Source organism: Phodopus roborovskii, unplaced genomic scaffold, assembly GCF_943737965.1.
Source record: "Phodopus roborovskii unplaced genomic scaffold, PHOROB, whole genome shotgun sequence".
Lineage (NCBI taxonomy): Eukaryota > Metazoa > Chordata > Mammalia > Rodentia > Cricetidae > Phodopus > Phodopus roborovskii.
In genome coordinates, this window is record NW_026125059.1 from 14,042,205 (window position 1) to 14,061,561 (window position 19,357).

At 49.5% G+C, this 19,357-nt stretch overlaps 1 protein-coding gene across 1 annotated transcript; it reads left to right on the forward strand.

Annotated features, from left to right (window-relative positions):
* Positions 1 to 1,582: 1,582 nt before the first annotated feature.
* Positions 1,583 to 17,943, forward strand: Sdc4 (syndecan 4). The gene is made up of 5 exons (XM_051186591.1): positions 1,583 to 1,726; positions 12,854 to 12,992; positions 14,342 to 14,388; positions 15,166 to 15,364; positions 17,622 to 17,943. The coding sequence occupies exons 1-5, from the start codon at positions 1,655 to 1,657 to the stop codon at positions 17,771 to 17,773; spliced, it is 609 nt and encodes a 202-aa protein (XP_051042548.1). The 5' UTR covers positions 1,583 to 1,654; the 3' UTR covers positions 17,774 to 17,943.
* Positions 17,944 to 19,357: the final 1,414 nt, after the last annotated feature.

Here is a 19,357-nt window from a genome sequence, read left to right on the forward strand (position 1 = left end):
CTAGGGTGATTAATTTCTTTTCAGAGTGCCCATTTTAAGGGAAATATATTAAAATAGTTGAAAACAGTTGCTCATTATTAAGTCTGTGGGGGGGGGGAACCCTACGATCAGTATTTGAAAATTGTTTTTTTCTGTCAAGCCTCTGCCACAAGAGGCTTTCATTCTTGGAAAATAATTAAGGAATAGAATAAAGGAAGTCAAGGAATAGGACGCAGTATGCCTTGCCTGCAACCCCATCTTGTATGTGTGTGTGGTGGGGTGGGGTGTGAATTGGGACATTGTGAGTTAGGGGCTGGCTTAGACAATTCAAAGAGGGGAAGGGGCAGGGGTCATTTCCACCTGGAAAAGTATGTGAATTCAGCCAGGTGGTGGTAGCATAAGCCTTTCATTCCAGCACTGAGGAGGCAGAAGCAGGGGGAATCTCTAAGTTCAAGGCTAGCCTGGTCTACATAGTGAGTTCCAAGACAGTATGGGCTACACAGGGAAACCTTGTGTGTGTGTGGGTGGGGGGGGGAACAAAAAACACATACACAAGAAGAATGTGAATTCTTAATATGTCAAAACAGGCCAACATACCCTAGTCCCAAAGCCACATCACACCCTTAGCAAATACATCTGTATGTTAAAGATTGACTCTTTGATTGATGGTTCTAGTATGCCCCCTCCCTTTTTAAGGGCCTCATACTTAACAGCTGGAACATCTTAAACTCCGACTGTCCCCTTGCCTCCGTGCTGGGATGACAGACTTCCTCATCACGTGGGTGGAGATGGCCTTCAATCAACTATTAATTCCAACAGTCTAAGAAATCTTACCAAACCCCTACTCCGTCAGAAGCGATTTCCTTGGATCCATCCAACGTGGAAGCCTACTTGAGAGAAACTTTGCAAACCAGTTGAGAGATGAAAAATCTCTCAAAACAGAGACCAGTCTGCCTGTTTTTGTTTTGCTCATTGCTAAGGGGGGTGGTGGTGGTGGATGAGGGTGGCAAGTCAAAAGAATAACTATTTTGTGACATGTGGGGATTACACAAAACCCACCTTTCAGTTCATAAATTTTATTGGTTAATGTAAAGGCAGGCTCACTGCTTTGTCTGTCCAGCTGCCTTTGGGCTAGTGCCCTGGGCTTGGAATAGTTTCGACAGCAGGCCGGGAAAAGCCTAACCCTTTTCATCCACCCCTTTCAGAGCAGCTAATCAAAACTATCCATAATCAAGCCCCACTTGGGAAATCTTCCCCGACTTCAGACGGGACCGTCCCGGGTTGAAGACTGGTATAAACAGAAGACGCTGAGTCAATCCTTCCCATTTCGGGGCCTCAGTTTCCCCAGCTATAAAGTGGCGTGGGCGGTGATCCTCGTGGTGGGGGTGGGGGGGGTTGAGGGAGCTGCTTCGCCGTGGATCTGCTAACCATCACAAGCTGCCCGCTCTGGGAGACGCAAGTTAGGGTCATCCCGGAGCCTGCGGGCTCGCAGTGGGCGGGTCCCCCTTGGGGTTTCCAGCTCGCCCAGGCGCAGCGCCCTGCAGGCCCAAGCTTTCCCGGGGGAATTCCGGGAGGTGCGAGCGGGCACTGGGGGCGGGGCAGGGCGGGGCGGGGCTGCCGCTTATAAGAAGGGCTGTGCGCCCGCTCCGGGCCACTGGTCTGCGCCCTTGGGACCATGGCGCCTCGTTGCATGCTCGCTCTGCTGCTGCTGCTCTTCGGAGGGTTCCCTGGCGCCCCCGCCGAGTCGGTAGGTGTTTGAGGGATGTCTTAGGGCGCGCGGGGGGGGGGTGCCTCCTTTGTTTCCTGAGATCCCGGGTTCCGGATGGAGTGGGTTACACCAGGAGCTGCGCCACCCCCGTCTGGGTGCCGAGGCGGAGGAAACTTTGTGGAGACTTCGGGGGTCGCGGGAAGGCTGGCGGGAACTACTCCACGAGCGTGAGCACTTACATTATTGCTCTGCGCCTCTGTCCCGGCCTCTGCTTTGCCGCGAGGCACTGGGATGGGACGTGACTAAGTTGGTGTCAACTCTTCTCCGCCCATATCCTTAGACCTTCGCCGTGATCTTGGGGCAGGCTCTGAGCCCGGAGCGCCCCTCCTCTCTTTGGGTGTCCAGAGCAGGCAGGCGGCTTGAGCCTTAGATGTCCTGGGGACGAGGTGGGCAGCGTGCATTCGGGAGTAGGAGAACTTGGGGTTACGCGGGGATTCTGGAGTGGAGAGAACTTACCCCTGCTCACAGTCTTGCCACTGACCAGAGAAAGGGCAAGGACTCCTTCAGTGTCACCTTCCCCATCTGCAGAACGGGTTTGCTGCAGTAGGATCAAAAGATGACCCTTCTTGCTTTAAGTTGCCTAGAAAGTTGGGTCCCTTATCTTTACAGAGCGGACTGACTCAACAGCTCCTGGCTAGAAGTTGAGTTATAGCTGTTTTGCGAGTTTTTGTGTTGAATAACATAGGGGGAAGTTGAGGCACTCACCTGAGTGAGGTGAAGAAGTTGAAGGAGAAGGGGTCCTGAAGAGCCTAAAGAAACTTTCCAGGGTCCCTACCGGTGTCCACAGGGCCCTGGGCCATGTACAACTAGTTCGTCGTAGTGGTGGGTTCCGAGGAAGTTGCGGGGCATGGCAGTTTCTGGGAGAGGGGATTTATCACCTTCAGTCCAAGGTTAGAGGGGGGAAAGAGAGACCCAGAAGTTTAATTATTAATATTCTTCTGGAAAATTCCTTTTCTCTGGGCTGACTTAGGGCACAGTTGATTCTGTCCGGGGAGACCCGGTGAGGGCCTATGCAACATGCTGCGTTAATTCCAGTGAAATGCGGAACCTGTTGTGTGCAGGTTTCTGTTCTAACAGCTTTCTGATAGCTTTGGAATTAAATGTTTTTGGTTCCAGAAAACCTCACTGCTTACTGTTCTTAAACTAGTCCTGAGGCAGGAGAGGTTAAGTAATTTGCTGAAGGTCACACAGCTAATAACTGGCTGAGTCAGACTGAAGTTAGGCAGCCGGGCTTGGAAGTGCCTGTTTTTATCTTCTGCTTCTAGTGGCTGCCCTTGGGTCCCTTTCTCCTGTAACTCAAGACTGGTCTTACATCTGTCGATATCTGGGGTTAGAAAGCCTCAAGGAATAGTGGGGGGCGGGGAGGGGGGAACGGACCAGAATGTGGGCTGTGACTTTCCTCTAAAGCAACATCTTGGCAGAAAGATTTGCGATTGAGGCTGGAGCCCATACCACATGCTTCCCTGGTGTAATAATTCCGAATGAGATGTTGAAGGGTGTTGTGAAGTTGATTCTTTACTTGGGGAGGTATCTGAAGGAATTCTGACAGGGCAGTGTGAGGAGAAAGGGTCTAAGAGGTGACTGAGGTCAACCCGTGGTCAGTCACATGCCATGGATCTCAGCTCAGCCAGCAGGTGCTTTGCTTAAGGGGGAGGAGTAGGCGGCTGTGTCCCCCAGATCAGTAGGAGGATGTGGGTTTGGGGGTGGTAGGTCATGCCAGGCCTGTGGGTGACCTGATATAGCTAAGGGGAGAAGCCAGCCTTAAGTAGCTGCTTCCTTCCGGAGGCCTCTGTCTCAATATCTTAGCCCGATCTCTGCACTCTCTCCTTCCTGGCTAATGTGGGAATCTTAATTGGGGCACCAGGGATTCCCCTTAAATTGTGGACGGAAAAATCAGATCAAATCATGCTCTCTTAGACTGGAGAAATGATACTATCTGCCCTTCTCCCTTTTTTCTTGGAATTAGAGGGGGGAAAAAAAAAAGCCTGGGAGCAGAGTTTGGCTAATAGCTGTTATGATTTATTGAGTACTTTCTGATAACATAATTTAGGCCCTCACCGTGCACACACATACACACAAAACTAACACGTGATTATGTTATTGTGTCTTTTCCAGATAAAGTATATTGATGGCAAGCAGGCCATCAGTTGTCTGATAAAGTAGTCTTCCTCATGTTATAAGGCCTTTCTCCAAATTCTGGATTTAGTCCAAACACAGATTTGGGGAAGGGAGCCCAAGCTAAACACCTAGCTGCCCTCTCCTCTGTTTGGCGGGTTTGTCATCTTAAACCTGTTCTTCCTGTCCAGCTGGGAGCATTCCCTGCTCTGCCTTCCTGCCTGCCACTCCCACCCTGGCCAATTAAAGGCAGCCTTGTTTTGGGTTGGGAAGGTGGGGCAAGGTGTTGCTGCCCAGGGGCGCAGCCCACTGACTTGGCACTACTCCCAGGCAGTTCTGAGAAAGCATCTCCCACCCACCACACCAGGTGTACTTCAACTTAAAGACATCTGGTCTACCTGAGAATTCTCTACTTGATAGCACTGAAGGGGGTTGGGGGATGCATGGGGTGGGGGCTGGAGGGGCGGAAGTCTAGGGGGGCTGTTCTAGGACCTATGAGTGGCTGTTGAGAACTCTTGGGGCTTCTTGGGAACCCATAGAATTACCACACAGCCAGGAAACTATTTGGGCCATGATCTCAAGAGCTATGTGGTTGGGAAGGCTTCCCTTTATCCTCTCTGGGTGTAGAGATCTTTGCAGAATCTGATGGAGGAGCTAGAAAGCTTTAAGACCACCTTTCCAGATCTCATATTTGGTTTTTGGTTTAGTACCTATGTGGATGGGCATTCTGCCTGAATGTATATAGCATGTTTGTGTCTAGTGCCCAAGGAGGCCAGGAGAAGAGTCAGTTCAACTGGAGCTACTGGAGCTACAGTTGAGAGCTGCTAAGTGGGTGCTGGGAATTGAACCAGGGTCCTGAGCTATCTCTCCAGCCCTCCTATACTTGATAATTGAGTGCTAACTATTCAGAAGCAGCTATTGGAGACATCCAAGGCATTCCCTTCGGGAAATGAAAGCACCACCAAATTCTGCAAAGGGAGAGAACCCCACCCATTTACACCTACTGAAACACCTACTTTTCTTACAGGCAGTGATTTGTGTGAGCGAATAAACTCATGTATGGAACTTCATTCTAGAAGTGCTCCAAAGTCATTTATTGCTAGTGTGGCTACAGTTTGGTACTTACTACAGATTAGGAATTTTTATTTCCCTTTTCACAGAAAATTGATGCTGAAAGGAATGCGGTGTTCTGCCAAGATCAGGAACCAGGTCTGATTGAGAAGGTCTGATTGAGAATGCTAGGTGTCTGGTTAGTTTGTCCCTCAGAGAACATTTTAGATGATGGTGACATTAGATAACCTTGGGACCTACTTCTGGTTTGCTACCTTGTGTCTAGGGCCCAGTGTCCCTATATCCAAAATGAGAAGGCCGGACCATTGCCTCTCCTGAGCCGCAGCCCAGTGTGGGGGAGAGGAAAGGAGAGTTCTCTTGGCTGCTTTGGTAGAGTCTAAACAAGTCCCTGTCTCAGAAGAGAAGAGAAGTAGGGTGGACATTCAGCTCCTGCCATCCCAAGTGCCTAGAAACAGGACGCTTTTCCAAGGACTTGGAGTGCTGAGCTTGCCTGAATGGGGAGCTGGACAGCTGGGCTTGATGTTGGAAGGGATTGGCCACTAGCTGTAATCTCAGCCTCCTGGACTGGATGAGTTGGTGCAATTTACAAATAATGCTTAAGAGTAGGGGAATGGGATGGACTGGGCTTTGTAATCACTGTGTTACTACAGCTTGTCTGAATCACCCATTTCCTATCAGTCTCTTGGTTAATAAGATGGATAGCTCTGTGGTAAGAATGTTGGAATGGGCCTGAAGGATTGAAGGTTTTTGTTTGTTTTGTTTTTTATCTTGACCTCTGATAGTCAATATCAATGTCTAGAGCCTTTGAACACTCACAGTGCCTGTGTGTGCACTTTGACCCTGGGCAGTGTTACAGAGCAGGTACAGCATTGGGACACCCCTCCACATATACACACCCTTAAGCAACACTGAGGCTTGAACTGGTCTGAATTCATAGAGCCAAGCTAGTATCATTCGGGTTGGCTTGTTCTAGGATGCCGTGTACATTTCTGAGGCTGGTATGAGGGTTAAAACTTTAGTTAATGGTCTGTTGAGGCTCTGAGTTCAATTCCTTAGCACCAGTAAATAAATAAGATTATGGAGAGACTTAGATGATGAGCTTGCAGATGAGACTCTGAACATAGCTCCAAGTAGTGGACCAGAAGAGAAGACCGTTCCCTGACTTGCCTAGGACCTCCCTCTTCCCCCACATCCAGTCCTGCAGCTGCTAGGTGGGAAGGGACGAGCCTAGGGGTGGGGCTGATAGAGCCCAAATCTTATATTTGTTTATCTTAGAATTGGGCTGTTTGCAGGTTATCAGATGGGTTTATATTTAAACAAGAACCAGTTCCTGGCAGCCCCACCTCTCCTGCCAGGATCTGCAGGTGTCCTGGGCAGCTTGCAGGGAAAGGGGGGCAGGGAATTTACTAGGGTACCAGATCTCTCAGGACACTGCTCAAGCTAAGTTGTACCACTTTCCCGTTAGGTGGGCAGACTCAAGGCAGCTGAACGACTACAAGTGGGTTTGGTGGATAAGCAAAGGCAGTGCATTTCCCCCTGTATCATGCACTAGAGACTGGGAGAACATGTGTGTGGACCATTGGGGTCCCATTGAACTTGAAAGAGAAACTTGACTTGAGCTGGTTTGTAATTAACCCGTTGGTGACCTTTGGGCACAAGCCTGCCCCTTGCAGGCCTCTCTGGTGGTGTCTGTTAGAGGCTGGGAAACTGGAAATGAAGACGTATCTGAGAGCCAGAAAGTCTCACAAGTCTCTGCCCCAGCTCTGCCACTCATCAAGGTGCACACAGCGAGTTAATAAGTCACTTTGTTGATGTGAGAGCCCTAGTGCCCTCTATAAAACACCTGTGTCAGTTGACGGCCATAATCTTGTTTAGCAAACCTGTAAAGTGCTGGTTTGTTGCATTTATTATTAGCGATGACTAGATAAGGGCTCTTCTGATCTTGGCCAGAGGTTGGCTTTGGGACATGGTGTCTGGGGTTCAGATTCTTATCTCAGGGCTCTGGAACTTAAAAGATTGAGTCTCTTGTAGCCCAGGCTGGCTTTGAATTCCCTATGTAGCTGAGGTTAGCCTTGCATTCTTATTTCTCATACTTCTGCTTCCCTAGTACTGTGATTACAGCCACGGACCACCACAGCCAGCCACCTTTGACCTTTCACAGCTGTCACTTGTCTCTACTTGACACCCTCCTCCACTACCTGGTTTCTTCCCTCCCTCACCTTGAGTTACTCCCTTTCACTGAGTGCTCTCTATCCTTTGCCTGTCCCCTCCCTTGTCCTCCTAGTATAGGGAGTTGGCTGCCCCAGTTTTCTCTGGCAAAGGAGAGGCTGCTTGCTGGTCAGGTGACACCCAGGGTAATGGAAAGGGAGGCAGGGAGGAACTGGTGTGTATGGAAACAGTGACTGGGTGAAGTTGGGCTGTGGTGGCCCAGCCTGTGGGGACTGGCCATACCACTCCAACCTCTGGGCCAGCAAGCAAACGGCTGGGCTGGGCACTTAGATCGAGGACACTCCTTGCCTCTGGGGAAGCCCAGCTGAGAGATGATTGAGACAGACTGGCCTGGACTGGAGTGCTGGCTTCCCCGGTGTCTGGGGCGGTGCAGGGGCCATAAAACCAGGCACTGGTAGATCTAATCCGTTGCAACAGAGCTGCAAAGTAGGCCTTGGATTCTGCCCTCAGAACACAGGAGGCTTGTTTGCATCCTGAGAGTCTCCTGGCCAGCCACAGATCCAGCAGGGGTTTTGGATCTGCAGCCTAGATTACAAGTCCCAACTTCAATGCACCTCTGTCTCTGAGGCCTTGAGGGAGCCAGTCCCTCCCAACTGTCTCCACTGGTAATCGGAGCAATGCCCAATTTGGTAACCAGGCCTCTGGACAGAGGGAGGCTTGTCTCTTTGAGACTTTTTACAGGTGGGGAACCCAAAGCTCAGAAACGGGAATCCACCACCCAGGACCACCTAGGTAGTTAGTGACAAGAGTACTGGATTGGTACTGGGAGGAGTTTGTCCTGAAACCCCTGACCAATCCCCTTCATTCCTGCCTGGTACCCCATGATCCTAGAGTTCTTGTGGGAATGGGCTGCCCTGGGGCTTGGTGAAAAGCTGGCTGCTGACTGTGCCAGGCCTGGCTCTCTACAGGGTGATTGTGTTCAGAGTAACTTGACCTTGAAGTGGGCAGAGCCGACATTTGAACCCTCACTGCACACCCCCCACTCCCCTAGAACTTGTTTAATTAACCCTTTCAGGTACTAGGACACTAGAGATTGATGTGAGACTTGCTTTTGTTTTCTAGATTGGGGGGGGGTGTTCCCCCTCAAGGCAAGCTAGGAAATAGAGGATTGAGGTCACAAGAGGAATTTCAGATGTCTTTGGCTAGTGCCTCCCACTATTGGAAAAAATAGAGATTTCCTCTGTCTCTGTTTGCTTACAGTACTGTGCTCATAGCTTACACTGGGCAGGTTTCTACCCATCCCTGAGTCTGAAGAAACCAGCCTTTTCAGTTGAGTATCTTTGGTCTCAGCAGTAGAAGCCTGGATGCCATACCCCTCTCTGGCTTGCAAAAGTATCTCCCATCTGATGGCCAGAGCCTCCCTAGTCCTTCAGTTTCTTCTGCAAGTCTGACCTGTTGAGCATCCATCTCCCCCGCCCCCGCCCCCCCCCAGCCTGAAGGAAAACTAGTGTATTTAGTACCATGTCAACCCCCCCCCCGTCACGGGATTCATTTCCGTGGATTTTCATCACTCTGCTAAGTGCTTACCAGCCCCGATTACAAAAGAGGAAATTGAAGACTTAAAAGCCAGAATAAACTCCTAGACGCATAGAAGTGGTTGTGTCTCTTGCCGGCTGTAGGAAATGGGGTTGGTGGGGCTACAGAACGGCTCAGAGAAGTCCAGCAGTTGTGCCCAAAGGGTGTTGCTCTTTGCTCCTAAATGTACTTGTTCCACTGCTACACTTGGGGTCTCTTCCTGATCAAGTGTGGCCTTGACCCTGCCTTCCCTGGGGAGGAGGCAGGTAGCAGGCTCCCATTAGTTCACAGTTAACCAAGTTCTGACCCCGAGTCCCTCCCTGGCACTGCAGCCAAGTTTCTGCTCCTTTGTTTAAGCAATATCACTTTCACCTTTATTTAATCCTGGGCAAGGGAAGGGGTGCCCTGGAGCCCTGTGTGCCACACTTAGGCTGGAGGTGAAGAATGGGTGACGGTGAGAAACCTGGCCGTGGTTAGGGCGTAGTCTAGAGAAAGACCCCAACCCAGTTCCTCCTCTCTAGCTCTGATGCTTGAATGACTCAGTTAACCTGTTTTCTCACCTGCAAACCAGGTAGACCACCTCGTCATGTTGTGGAGTAGACTCTGTACAGAGTGGGTCCCTGATACTCAGTGGATGCTTCTGAAGTCACCCCAGCCTCCATGCTTTTCCCAGGGTGATTGATGAGCATTGTGAGACTTGGGATAGAATCAGTGTTTCTTTGTTTCTTACTTGTTTTTCCTAGCTTCATGCAACAGCCTGTGTATTTGCTAAGAACCCTGGGGACAGCCAAGGCTCCAGAAAGGGGTGGGAAGCCACCTCACCCTGGGAGCTGAGAGGCCCTGCTTCAATGTTAGCTGCCTGGGTGACCTTGGCATAGTAATCTGTCTCAGAGGTTATAAAATGAGACGTTCGTTGGGCTCAGGCCTGAAAGTCCTTCTGTCGGCAGGTGTTGCTTCCTATAAAATAAAAGTCAGCCACTTCTGTTCTTTTTCCTGGGTGCTTTGGGCAAGAGTCTGGGACTCTAGCTGCCAGCATTAGTTCAGATATCCGCCAGCTACAGAGCCAGCAAGAGCCTTTTGAGTGTAGACCCACAGCCTTTTGTTGTATGTTTGTGACTGGAAACAGATCTGAGTCCTGTTGATACATAGTGGGTGCTCATGTGGACATACTCATGTGAACACATGTTCCTGGGTAGGGTTGGGGTGAGCTGAGGTGAACAGACCGCATCTGTAGTCAGGACAGGGCTGCGTTTGCCTGATGGGTGGCCTGGCTTTTCAGAGCCACCCCAGATTACTGAATGGACCTTGTTTGAAAAGAGTGCGGGAGGAAAGAAAGCCTATTGGTAATTTCTCAGTCTTACAAAACCATTGCCTGAAAACGTATTGGGCTTGGTTCTGTCTTGCTATCTTGGCCTCGATGGCTGCTGTCTGTCCACTTGGGAGTACTGTGAGCAGAGGATGAACCAGAAAGGAACCAAGAGAGGAAGGATGTCCTCTGAGCTCCAAGAGCCTCTCTAAAGTGCTGAAGAGGCTGAAGGTTTTTAACTCTTCTTCCTCTAAGACCATCTCTGAAGAGCTTTTCAATCCCTGGGGCAAAGGGCCTGATCCTGGACAGGCTCTGAGCCCCTGTGTGATCTCAAGACTAATGATTATTTGCTCTGGAATTTAGCATAAAGGTGAAGGGGTAGGGGGCTGGGTAGACTCCTTTAATCCCAGTACTGGAGATTCAGAGGCCAACCTGGTCTCCCTAAGGAGTACCAGGCCAGCCAAGGCTACTAGTGATACTGTCTCAGAATGAAGGGGAGGGGAATAGGGGGATGCCAGCTGTTCTAAAAGGGGGCTGTCTGAACCAGGAATAAACCTGGGTTTCAGCCTCAGTTTTACCAACGTCAGATTGTTAACGGCCTTCTTTCTTGGACCTCATTTTTCTAATGGGAGGTTGAAGTAATTACTGAAAGCCAATGAACGAACGTGCTTATCTCCCATCTCCTGGGTTGTTTTGAAACACCCTGGAACACTTTCACAAATTAAGGAGGTTCGGTGTGTGACTTAACATTACAAGGCTCCTTCCTAGCGGTGGGATTGGGTAGGGAAGGTCTCCATGACTGAGACCTAACCCCCCCCCCCCAAGAACCTCCGCATTTGCCCTGAGGAGTTTGAACTTTAACACAGTGACCAGTCTTTCAGGCTTTGGTGGTCTAAAGTAACAATATCGGCCTTCCTCCCTCCATCTCTCCTTACCCCAACCCCTGGCTGGATTAGACATGCACCACTTAGTGTTCCTGTCTAGCCTAGGGCAGGCTGGTATCCCTAAGCACAAATGTGTTCCCGTGTCTGTGGCTAAAAGCCCAGGTAATCTCATGCCTGACTGCTGTACTTGTTGGTCACTTTCTGCTTGTGTGACCTTAGAGAAATAATTTGCTTTTCTGATCCTTGGTTTCCACCTCTACCAAAAGGGTCTATGTCATCCCAGCTACGTGGGTAAGTGTTAAGGACTGGCACACCCTAAGCAATGGAGGAGGCATTTGCTGTTACGGATTTTGAGCCCTGGGGAATTTGTACCAAAGGGTGTGTGTGTGGGGGGGGGGTGCCTTGGGAAGTTGCCTGACATCGAGGGCACTTGTACAGCCGCGGAGAAGCCCTCTTGCTGTCCTGCCAAACCAAAGCCACAGGCACGGGCCCTGTACTGGGCTGGAATTCCAGTACCAGCAGCCCCACAACTCCTGATTCCGGAGTCATGAAGTCATTCTTAAGCCGGGCTCAACCCCTGCTGGCTCCCCACTCCCACGCACAGGACCAAGTGCTCTGCCTTGACTTCCTGGGGGGGGGATGCCTCCCGGACTTCCTCAGAGCTCCCTTCCCAGAATCTGATTTCCTGACCACGGGGGGTGGATACAGGCACAGTCAGCTCCTGCCACCTCTCCCCGGAAGCTTGTGGGAGAGAGTGAAGGAGGAGCCTGACCCCCAAGCTGCTCTCCTGACCTCTCCTGCCAGGCAGGGATAGACCAGCATTCTTTCTCACCATTCCAGGTGTGTCACTGCAGCTTGGGGTGAAGGACAGCCTGGGGCTGTCAGAAACAGATCCGGCCACTTTCTACCCTAAGTTTTGTGTGGCTAATTCTATGTGTAGCCTTAGGGTTGTCACTGCTTGTTTCTGGTTTGAATATGGTCAGAATTCTGTAAAAGAGCACCCCCACCCCATCCTGGTCGCCTGACTGTCTAGTTTTATTCTGACCCTCTTAGAGGTTCATCCCCTGCAGAGGAAAGGCTCGTTAGGAGTGGAACAGTGACCCTTGGACCTGGTTGTTTACAAGAGCAGTAGCCTTAGTCCAGAGGCTAGCGGAAGGGCAGTGGGTACTACCGTGCACCCTGTGCCCCTGGTGCGGAAAACTTACGGGACTACGAGATGTGGGGGGGAGGGGCAGAATAAGTGGTGTTTGGAAGGGGGTCCCTTCTTAGATGCCTCTCAACAGTTGTTTGGTGGGAATTGACCTTAGACGCTGTGGTGGCCTGCTGGCTCTCTGAGGAGTGGGTGACATGGTCTGAGGGAGCAAGGGTCTATGTCTTTGTGTCCTGCACAAAGCTGGCAGAACAGACACTTCAGAGCAGTTGATGAATTCAGGAGTGTGCCTTTGAGTCACTAGGTCTGAGCTGTGCCCTGTGGCTGTCTTGGGGTGTGAGCCTGTCTCAGCCCAGGGTGACTGACTCAGTTGGGGAATGTGTTCCTGACTGGGCAGGCCCAGAGCCAGTAGCCTACTCCCGTCCATGTGGAAATCAGCTGCCGTCATAGGCTGTAGTATCCTGGGCATGCCTGTGTGCATGGGAACCTCTGGCCCTGAAGTCAGGTTGCCCCTGCATGCCTCTTCCATCCTGCCTGTCACTTATGCCACCAATTAGAGAATGATTTAAAGCCTTTATAGTGCCCATCGTCTCTAGTTATAAAATGAATTAACAGTACTACAAAAAAAAAAAAAAAACGGAGAAATTGCAGGTGGCTCAGTAAATGATACCTACAAATATTGGCAACTTGTTACCACACCACTTGAAATATTTTTATTAACCCAGAATGGTAAATATCCAGCAGATGGGAGACAGGCCCCAGGGCTTCCAATCTAGTCCTGTAATCCTGCTTGTGGCTGAGTGTAGTTTGTGGGATGATGTTACCTTTTTTCCTAGATTCGAGAGACTGAGGTCATAGACCACCAGGACTTCCTGGAAGGCAGATACTTCTCTGGAGCCCTCCCAGATGACGAAGATGCTGGGGGCCTCGAGCAGGAGTCAGATGACTTGGAGCTGTCCGGCTCTGGAGATCTGGGTATGAGAGTGCCCTTGGGCAGGCTGGGGACCTGGCCTTCTGGGAATTGTGGCCCCAAGAGAGAGAGATGTGTGTTTTAGTGGAGATTGCCCTGAAGCCTTCCTTCTCCATTTCAAAAAAGGAAACAAAAGTAACATTTTCCCACCCACCCAGGGTCTCGAGTGTGAGTTGTAAACAACTTAGAATTCATTCCTCTGAGTTTGCAGGCACGAGCCTGAACCTGTCCAATAGGCTCCTTTCTCTGGTGGAGGCTAGAGGGAGCGTGGGGAAAGACCCAGAGTGTTTTTCTTCCTTTGGAAGGGAGAAATCCTGGCTTAGAAGTCCGGGTGGAACTGGAGGCAGATGTGTGGGCTGAGATGTGGAGGGGGAGCTGAAGACACACCCCTGCTTCAGATAAAATGGAGGCAAGGAGGATTCTCAGGCTTGTGACCAGGTGCTTGGGCTTTCATGGGCTTTCTGGTCTCTGTATCAGATAGCTTCTGAGAGGTGTCCCTCTCCTGTTCAGGGGTACGAGGAAGGGTACGTTAGATTCCAAGTTTTCAGCTTTGGAGTCACACAGTCCAGAATTCCATCCTTTCTTTCCTCCAGACCCTTGGTTTCTTACTGTGTAAAACAAGTGTTGGAAGGATTGTGAATGAGTGTTGTGGATGGAATTTACCCAGCACAGGGTAACCCTGCATTTTTAGAGGTAAAATTTGCTGTGTACATTGGGATGTACATTTATGCTCTAGGACTGCCTACACAGCCGCAGTAGAGAAGCAAGCTCTTTGCCTCCTGTAGTTAAGTTTTATGTTGCAATGTGTAGTATTTAGTATTATAATGAACTGCTTCCTTCCCAAAAGTTAATTCCCTGGGGAGGGGGGAGTGTGTTCACATGTAAATTCTAGTTAATTTGGCCCTAGGCTGATTAGTCCTCCCAGATAGAGATAGCGTTTAGGACCTTGCACCAAGTGTTCTACTACTAACTTCCTCTCCAGATCGTGTTGCCCAGGCTGGTCTGGGACTCCTGATCCTGTGCCGGCTTCCGGTGTTCTAGGATTCCAGATGTGCCCCATTTACTCAGGGTCATTCTGCATTTCTAACCAGTTCCCAGATACTGTTATATTCTGTGGATCTATATGTTACATAGTAGGGTTTGGAGCTTGAAGAGTGCCTGAACACTTAGTGGACTCCAAGTGTGCATACCGCTGAGAATGAGCCAGGTGTCCCACGGGTCTCATGTTTCAGAATAGATGACTAAAGCTGACTTGGGAAGTTTGCTGGGAAGGACTCCACTAGCTGAAGGAGTCTGTTCCTGGGACACAAGATACCAACCTCATGCTCACACAGCCATTCCACTAACCTTGCAGATGACACAGAGGAGACCAAGACCTTCCCTGAAGTGATTCATCCCTTGGTAAGTCCTGCGTGCACCCTTTGTATCTCCCCTTTGGCTTTTGCTCTTCCACAGCGCACCCACCCCCACCTAGAGGGGCAGAAAATACAGCCCTGTGCAGCACTTGACTCTTTGAGGCAGGGCTTCTGTGTAGCTTTGGAGCCTGTCCTGGAACTAGCTCTTGTAGACCAGGCTGGTCTCAAACTCACAGAGGTTCTCCTGCCTCTGCCTCCCCAGTGCTGGTTGAAGACTCTTTTTTGGGGGCAGGCAGGTGGGCCATCCACCTTGGAGAAAATGACACCCCCATCACCATTCCCCACCCCCTGCCCGCTTCCTTATGCATTTGCAGCTGTCTGACAGCACCAATTTCAAATTGAGAAAGTAGTTCTGTGTCCTCAGGACTTGCTTGCCTGCGTCGTTTATTTTTACAGGTTGTGGTCTGTTCATGTCATTGATAAAATAGCTGTCAATAAATTGTGGTGCCCTAAAAGTAAATATCAAGCATCAAGTATCACACACACACACACACACACACACACACACACAGTCTTAGGAGAGAATCCCAGGTGCAAATTTGCCTTCCAGAAAGACAAATGGGCATTGCTGCATTGCTCGTAGTGGTTACTTGAGGGTATACCCGCTGAAGTTCAAGTTCGTGAAGGCTTGCCATCTCCTCTCCCCCCCCCCCCCCCCCCCGTTCATTTTCATTTGGGGTGGATGTTATTTCCACCTGTTATCCCTTCACCCACTTCCTCTTTAGATATGCTCAGTATTCCTTCTTCCCCCTGTCCCTTTCAGGTGCCTGTAAATAACCACATTCCTGAGAGGGCACAGCCTGGCATCCGTGTCCCCTCAGAACCCAAGGAGCCAGAGGAGAATGAAGTCATTCCCAAAAGGGTCTCACCCTCCGAAGTGGATCGTGATATATCCAACAAAGTGTCCATGTCCAGCACTGCCCAGGATGGCAACATGTTTGAGAGAACCGAGGTCCTGGCAGGTAAGACTCTGCTTGTTCCTCCAGGGTGAAGAGAGTAGTCCTCAGTCCTTCACTTCACCTTGGGGCATCTGAGGGCTTTATCTCCCTTAAGGGGAGGATGCATATCAAAGGCTTCTAAAGAATAGAAGGGGAATTGTTTCTTTAAGCCCCTCAGGTATTTCTCTGAGCCTTTCCCCTGAGTGGCATCCGGAGTTAATTATTTAAGGGTTAATTTCCCTTGAAAGCCTGGAGGCCCCAGGGAGTTAGATTGGGTCCTCTTTCACTTTAGTTCCTCTTGATAGCCCTCTGACCTTGGCCAGAAGGCTTTTTTTTTTTTTTTTTTTTTTTTTTTTTTTTTGGTGCCTTGGTTTACTCCTCTGTAAAAAGGAACGATGCTGTCTCCTGGAGCAAACTTTCCAGAGATAAGTAGGCAGTCTGAGGGGGACTGGCTGGTGAGGAGGCATGGGTGTAGCTAGCCCATGCTAGGTAATTCCTGTTTTCCTGGGAATCAGCTGAGCCAGAAGAGGCCAAGGTGTAAGGAACTGTGTGCCTATGTTATTTTCTCCTACCTCCTTCCTTCACCTGCTCAGGCTCTCACTGGCCTTGTTGACCCTGGTGACTTGCTTGGGTCACTCAGCACTGCCTTGCGTCTGGTCCTTAGAAACTGTTAGGCCTTAGATGTTTCAGGCTTTGTGGAAATAACCCCCCTCAGCCATAGAGTTTCGCTCTTAGTATATTTTAGACCTGCTGGCGACAGGTTTCATTTACATCTGTGGAGTTTCGGATTGGTTCAGTTAGGCTTATTTTCTCGAGAAAACTTCGAAAACCACCGATTGTGTCAAGCTCCTTTTCTTATTTGTGGGGAGACTTAGGTCCCACTCTGGTTCACAGAGTAAGAGGAGAACTAATTAATACCCTTTATTCTTCTATGTCAGGGTCACACCAGCATGAGATCTTTTCTAGAAAGCATCCATTTCTCTAGTCCTTATGGCTTCACCACTGAAGGGACAGCAGAGGCGTAACAACAGCTGAAAACATGGCCTTAGTTCCAGTAGCTTTGACATAGCACCAGGGAGTTCTGGTAATTGTCTGTCACATGGTTGTCATGTTCCTGTGTACCCCATGGAACCTAGACTGGAAACCTAAATAACCTTTCCAGGTCACGGAGCCAGGGCCTGGTGGGCCTGGTGTTTAACCTGGAGCACAGTTGGTTGCCTTCTGAGTTAGTTTCCGGCGCAGATCAAGGACCTGAAGGAGGACTGGAGTTACTGGAGGGAAGGGGACAGCTGGAGACAGGAAGGTGGCATTTGTCTGATTGATAGTGCCTATACTTCGTCTGGTACCCTGGCAGCACTTTCTTTTTAAATTTAATTTTTTTTTAATTAAGAAATTCTTCATTCTTTTGGCTGCTCTGCTCCATTCTGTGTAGATTGTGTGTATGTATGTGTGTCTGTGTGAAATTAATCTTCTTAGCCTGGGTAAAATAGGATTAGGGGATCCAGTCTGCCACAGGAAGGATTCTGTTGGCCACTCCCACCCCTGACAAACAGGAATGAGTTATTCTGGCCACCTGGCATGGTGACGGACAGATGCTCGCCCAAATGGAGAAGTCTACCTCTGCGTGCCCCCAGCCAGATGCTCCTCACGAGCTGGACTGCGACACTTAACTGTTGTGCAGGCCTAGTTCAGTGTGGGGAACAGGCGAGCCAGAGGTTCACAGGCCAGGAAGCTGAGCATCAGTGTGTATGAAATATGAGAGAGACGAAGAAGCTTGCCACAGCAGACATAGTAGTAGCTGGGGGAGGTTCAAAGTTCAAGGAGAAATCGGGGAAACCGTAAGACGTGGGAACACAAACCATGACACTCAGTAATTACTTGTACTGTGACAGTGTGTACATTAGCGTGTTCTGCATGTTTGTAGACTCTGCTAGCCCACGGTAAGGCTGGAAGTGTCTATGCGAGTTGCTGCAGCCTTCCATTTTCCTTTGTTCCTGGCCTAGTGCTAAGCTGTTGTTAGCAGAGTCTATGTCATGTTTAGAAAGAGCCCAAGCTTTGGACTAGGCCAATAGTGGCTTTGCTTTGTGGTCCATTTTAGCTCTGGTCTTAACTACTTAGTCATCCCGTCGTGGAAGTCATGAGAGTCAAAGCTGACGAGGCATCATCTCCCTTGGGGTAGTGGAGTGGCCATTGTGATGGAGAAAACCGACTAGGTAGAAGAACACGTGGACCCAAGGTCCCAAGGAGCACCTCACCCTCACCTCTGGCTCTCTTCCTCCAGCTCTGATTGTGGGCGGCGTGGTGGGCATCCTCTTCGCTGTTTTCCTGATCCTGCTGCTGGTGTACCGCATGAAGAAGAAGGATGAAGGCAGTTATGACTTGGGCAAGAAACCCATCTACAAAAAAGCCCCCACCAACGAGTTCTACGCGTGAAGTTTCCCTTGAGAGCTGCTTGAACTTAATGGGGAGGGGAGTCAAAGGATTGGATGGTGGGCATTTGTAGAGGGAGGGCACCTTAATACTGACTTGTCAGTGTCTTCGTCTCTGGTCACCTTTCTAGGGTCAGAAGAAAGGTCATCTTCTACTGTGCTGCCTCACTTGGGTTTGGGGATGGGTGGGAGTGGGGGAGGGTTGCGTGTATCTCGGTTGCCCTGGCCAAAACAAAAAAAAAAAAAAGGGTTAAGCTTGCTCTTTCTAAAGGCAAGCTTGGGTTTGGGTCATTTCTTTTTCCTCCAAATTTCCAGAATAGAATCTAGGACCAGGTTAGAGCCTGTACTGAATGTGCCTCATCTCTGACTGTCTTGCCTATGGAAGCCAAGTTGGCTGCCTTCCACATTCTATACCCTGTCCGTCTGTCAGAAGCTGGGGCAAGAAGCTAGAATCCCCTGCACATTGTGCACCTTGAGATGTGTCCACCCATGAATGGCTCGCACTACAGAGTCTCTGTGGTACACCTTGGGCCATTCTGTCAGTGACATTTGGAACTCAACTGCTTTTTTTTGTTTTGTTTTTTTAATCTGGGGAGGATGGGATAAAGTGCTGAAGTGCATTTGTAGAAGATTGATAAAAACTAAAAACTAATTTTTTGTTTTTAAATGGTTCATTCTTTTATGCAGGTGTCTGTGTCTGGGCTAAGAGAGTGGGAATGTGCAAATGATCTGTGTTGAACATTTCCATTGCACCAGCTAAGTTTGTGTGTCTTGGTTTTTATGTTTTGTTTTTTGAAAATGAGAAGAGTTGGAGATAATCATTTTTATTAATTTTTGTTACTATTTATAGCTTCAGACAGGGCTGCTTCTTTATCTTCCTTTCTTGACTCTTCCCCCACTATTTTTTAAAAGTAATCTGCACTTTTTTTTTTTTTTTTAATGAACTTGGCCCTTTGTGAAGTTGCATTGTCTTAAGAAGTAGCTATAATGTTCTAGCAGATTCCAGAATATAATGTAGGGGATAGTGGGATATTTGTGTACATGTTCTTGTAATATATTATCCTTACTTGGCTCTAGAAGAATAGAAGAATATATTTTTTTAGGATATAGAATGGTTTTACCAGTTTCATGTTTGTGGGGGGGCTGCGTGAGTGAATTTTTTGTGTGGCCGAGTAGGCTTTGCCCCCTTCTCTTGCCCTGTTCCTGGTGCCTTCTTGTGGTTGAGCTGGAGTAGTTGAGTTAACCCTCACCCAGCATTCCGCTGGGGGCCCAGCAGCAGGGGCTTCTGGGGGTGCTTTCCCCAGGCTTCTCTAGATGACAGTGACTTCGTGTGGCTGGATAACTCAGGTCAGTTCGGACCACATGGTTAGAAATTCATTCCTCAGTTGCACTGGCCACAAATTTGAGTGCTCAAGTCACCATTCACTGAGCACACTGCTAAGAGACTCAAGCTGGCTTGGCAGGTGACCACTCAGCTTTGCTTGTCTCCCGGGGCAAGGGAAGGGGACCAGGAGGAGGGTGATGAGGCTCAAATGAGTCCTGTTGCCTGGGGCTCTCCCTCTTCAGAGTATCTTACAAAGTCCAGGGT

Bases quoted from the DNA above. Each gene is read 5' to 3' on its own strand.
- Sdc4 (XM_051186591.1), top strand. From the start codon at position 1,655: ATGGCGCCTCGTTGCATGCTCGCTCTGCTGCTGCTGCTCTTCGGAGGG. The intron at 14,389-15,165 runs GTAAGTCCTGCG...TGTCCCTTTCAG, and splicing joins CTGAAGTGATTCATCCCTTG to GTGCCTGTAAATAACCACAT. The intron at 15,365-17,621 runs GTAAGACTCTGC...CTCTTCCTCCAG, and splicing joins GAGAACCGAGGTCCTGGCAG to CTCTGATTGTGGGCGGCGTG.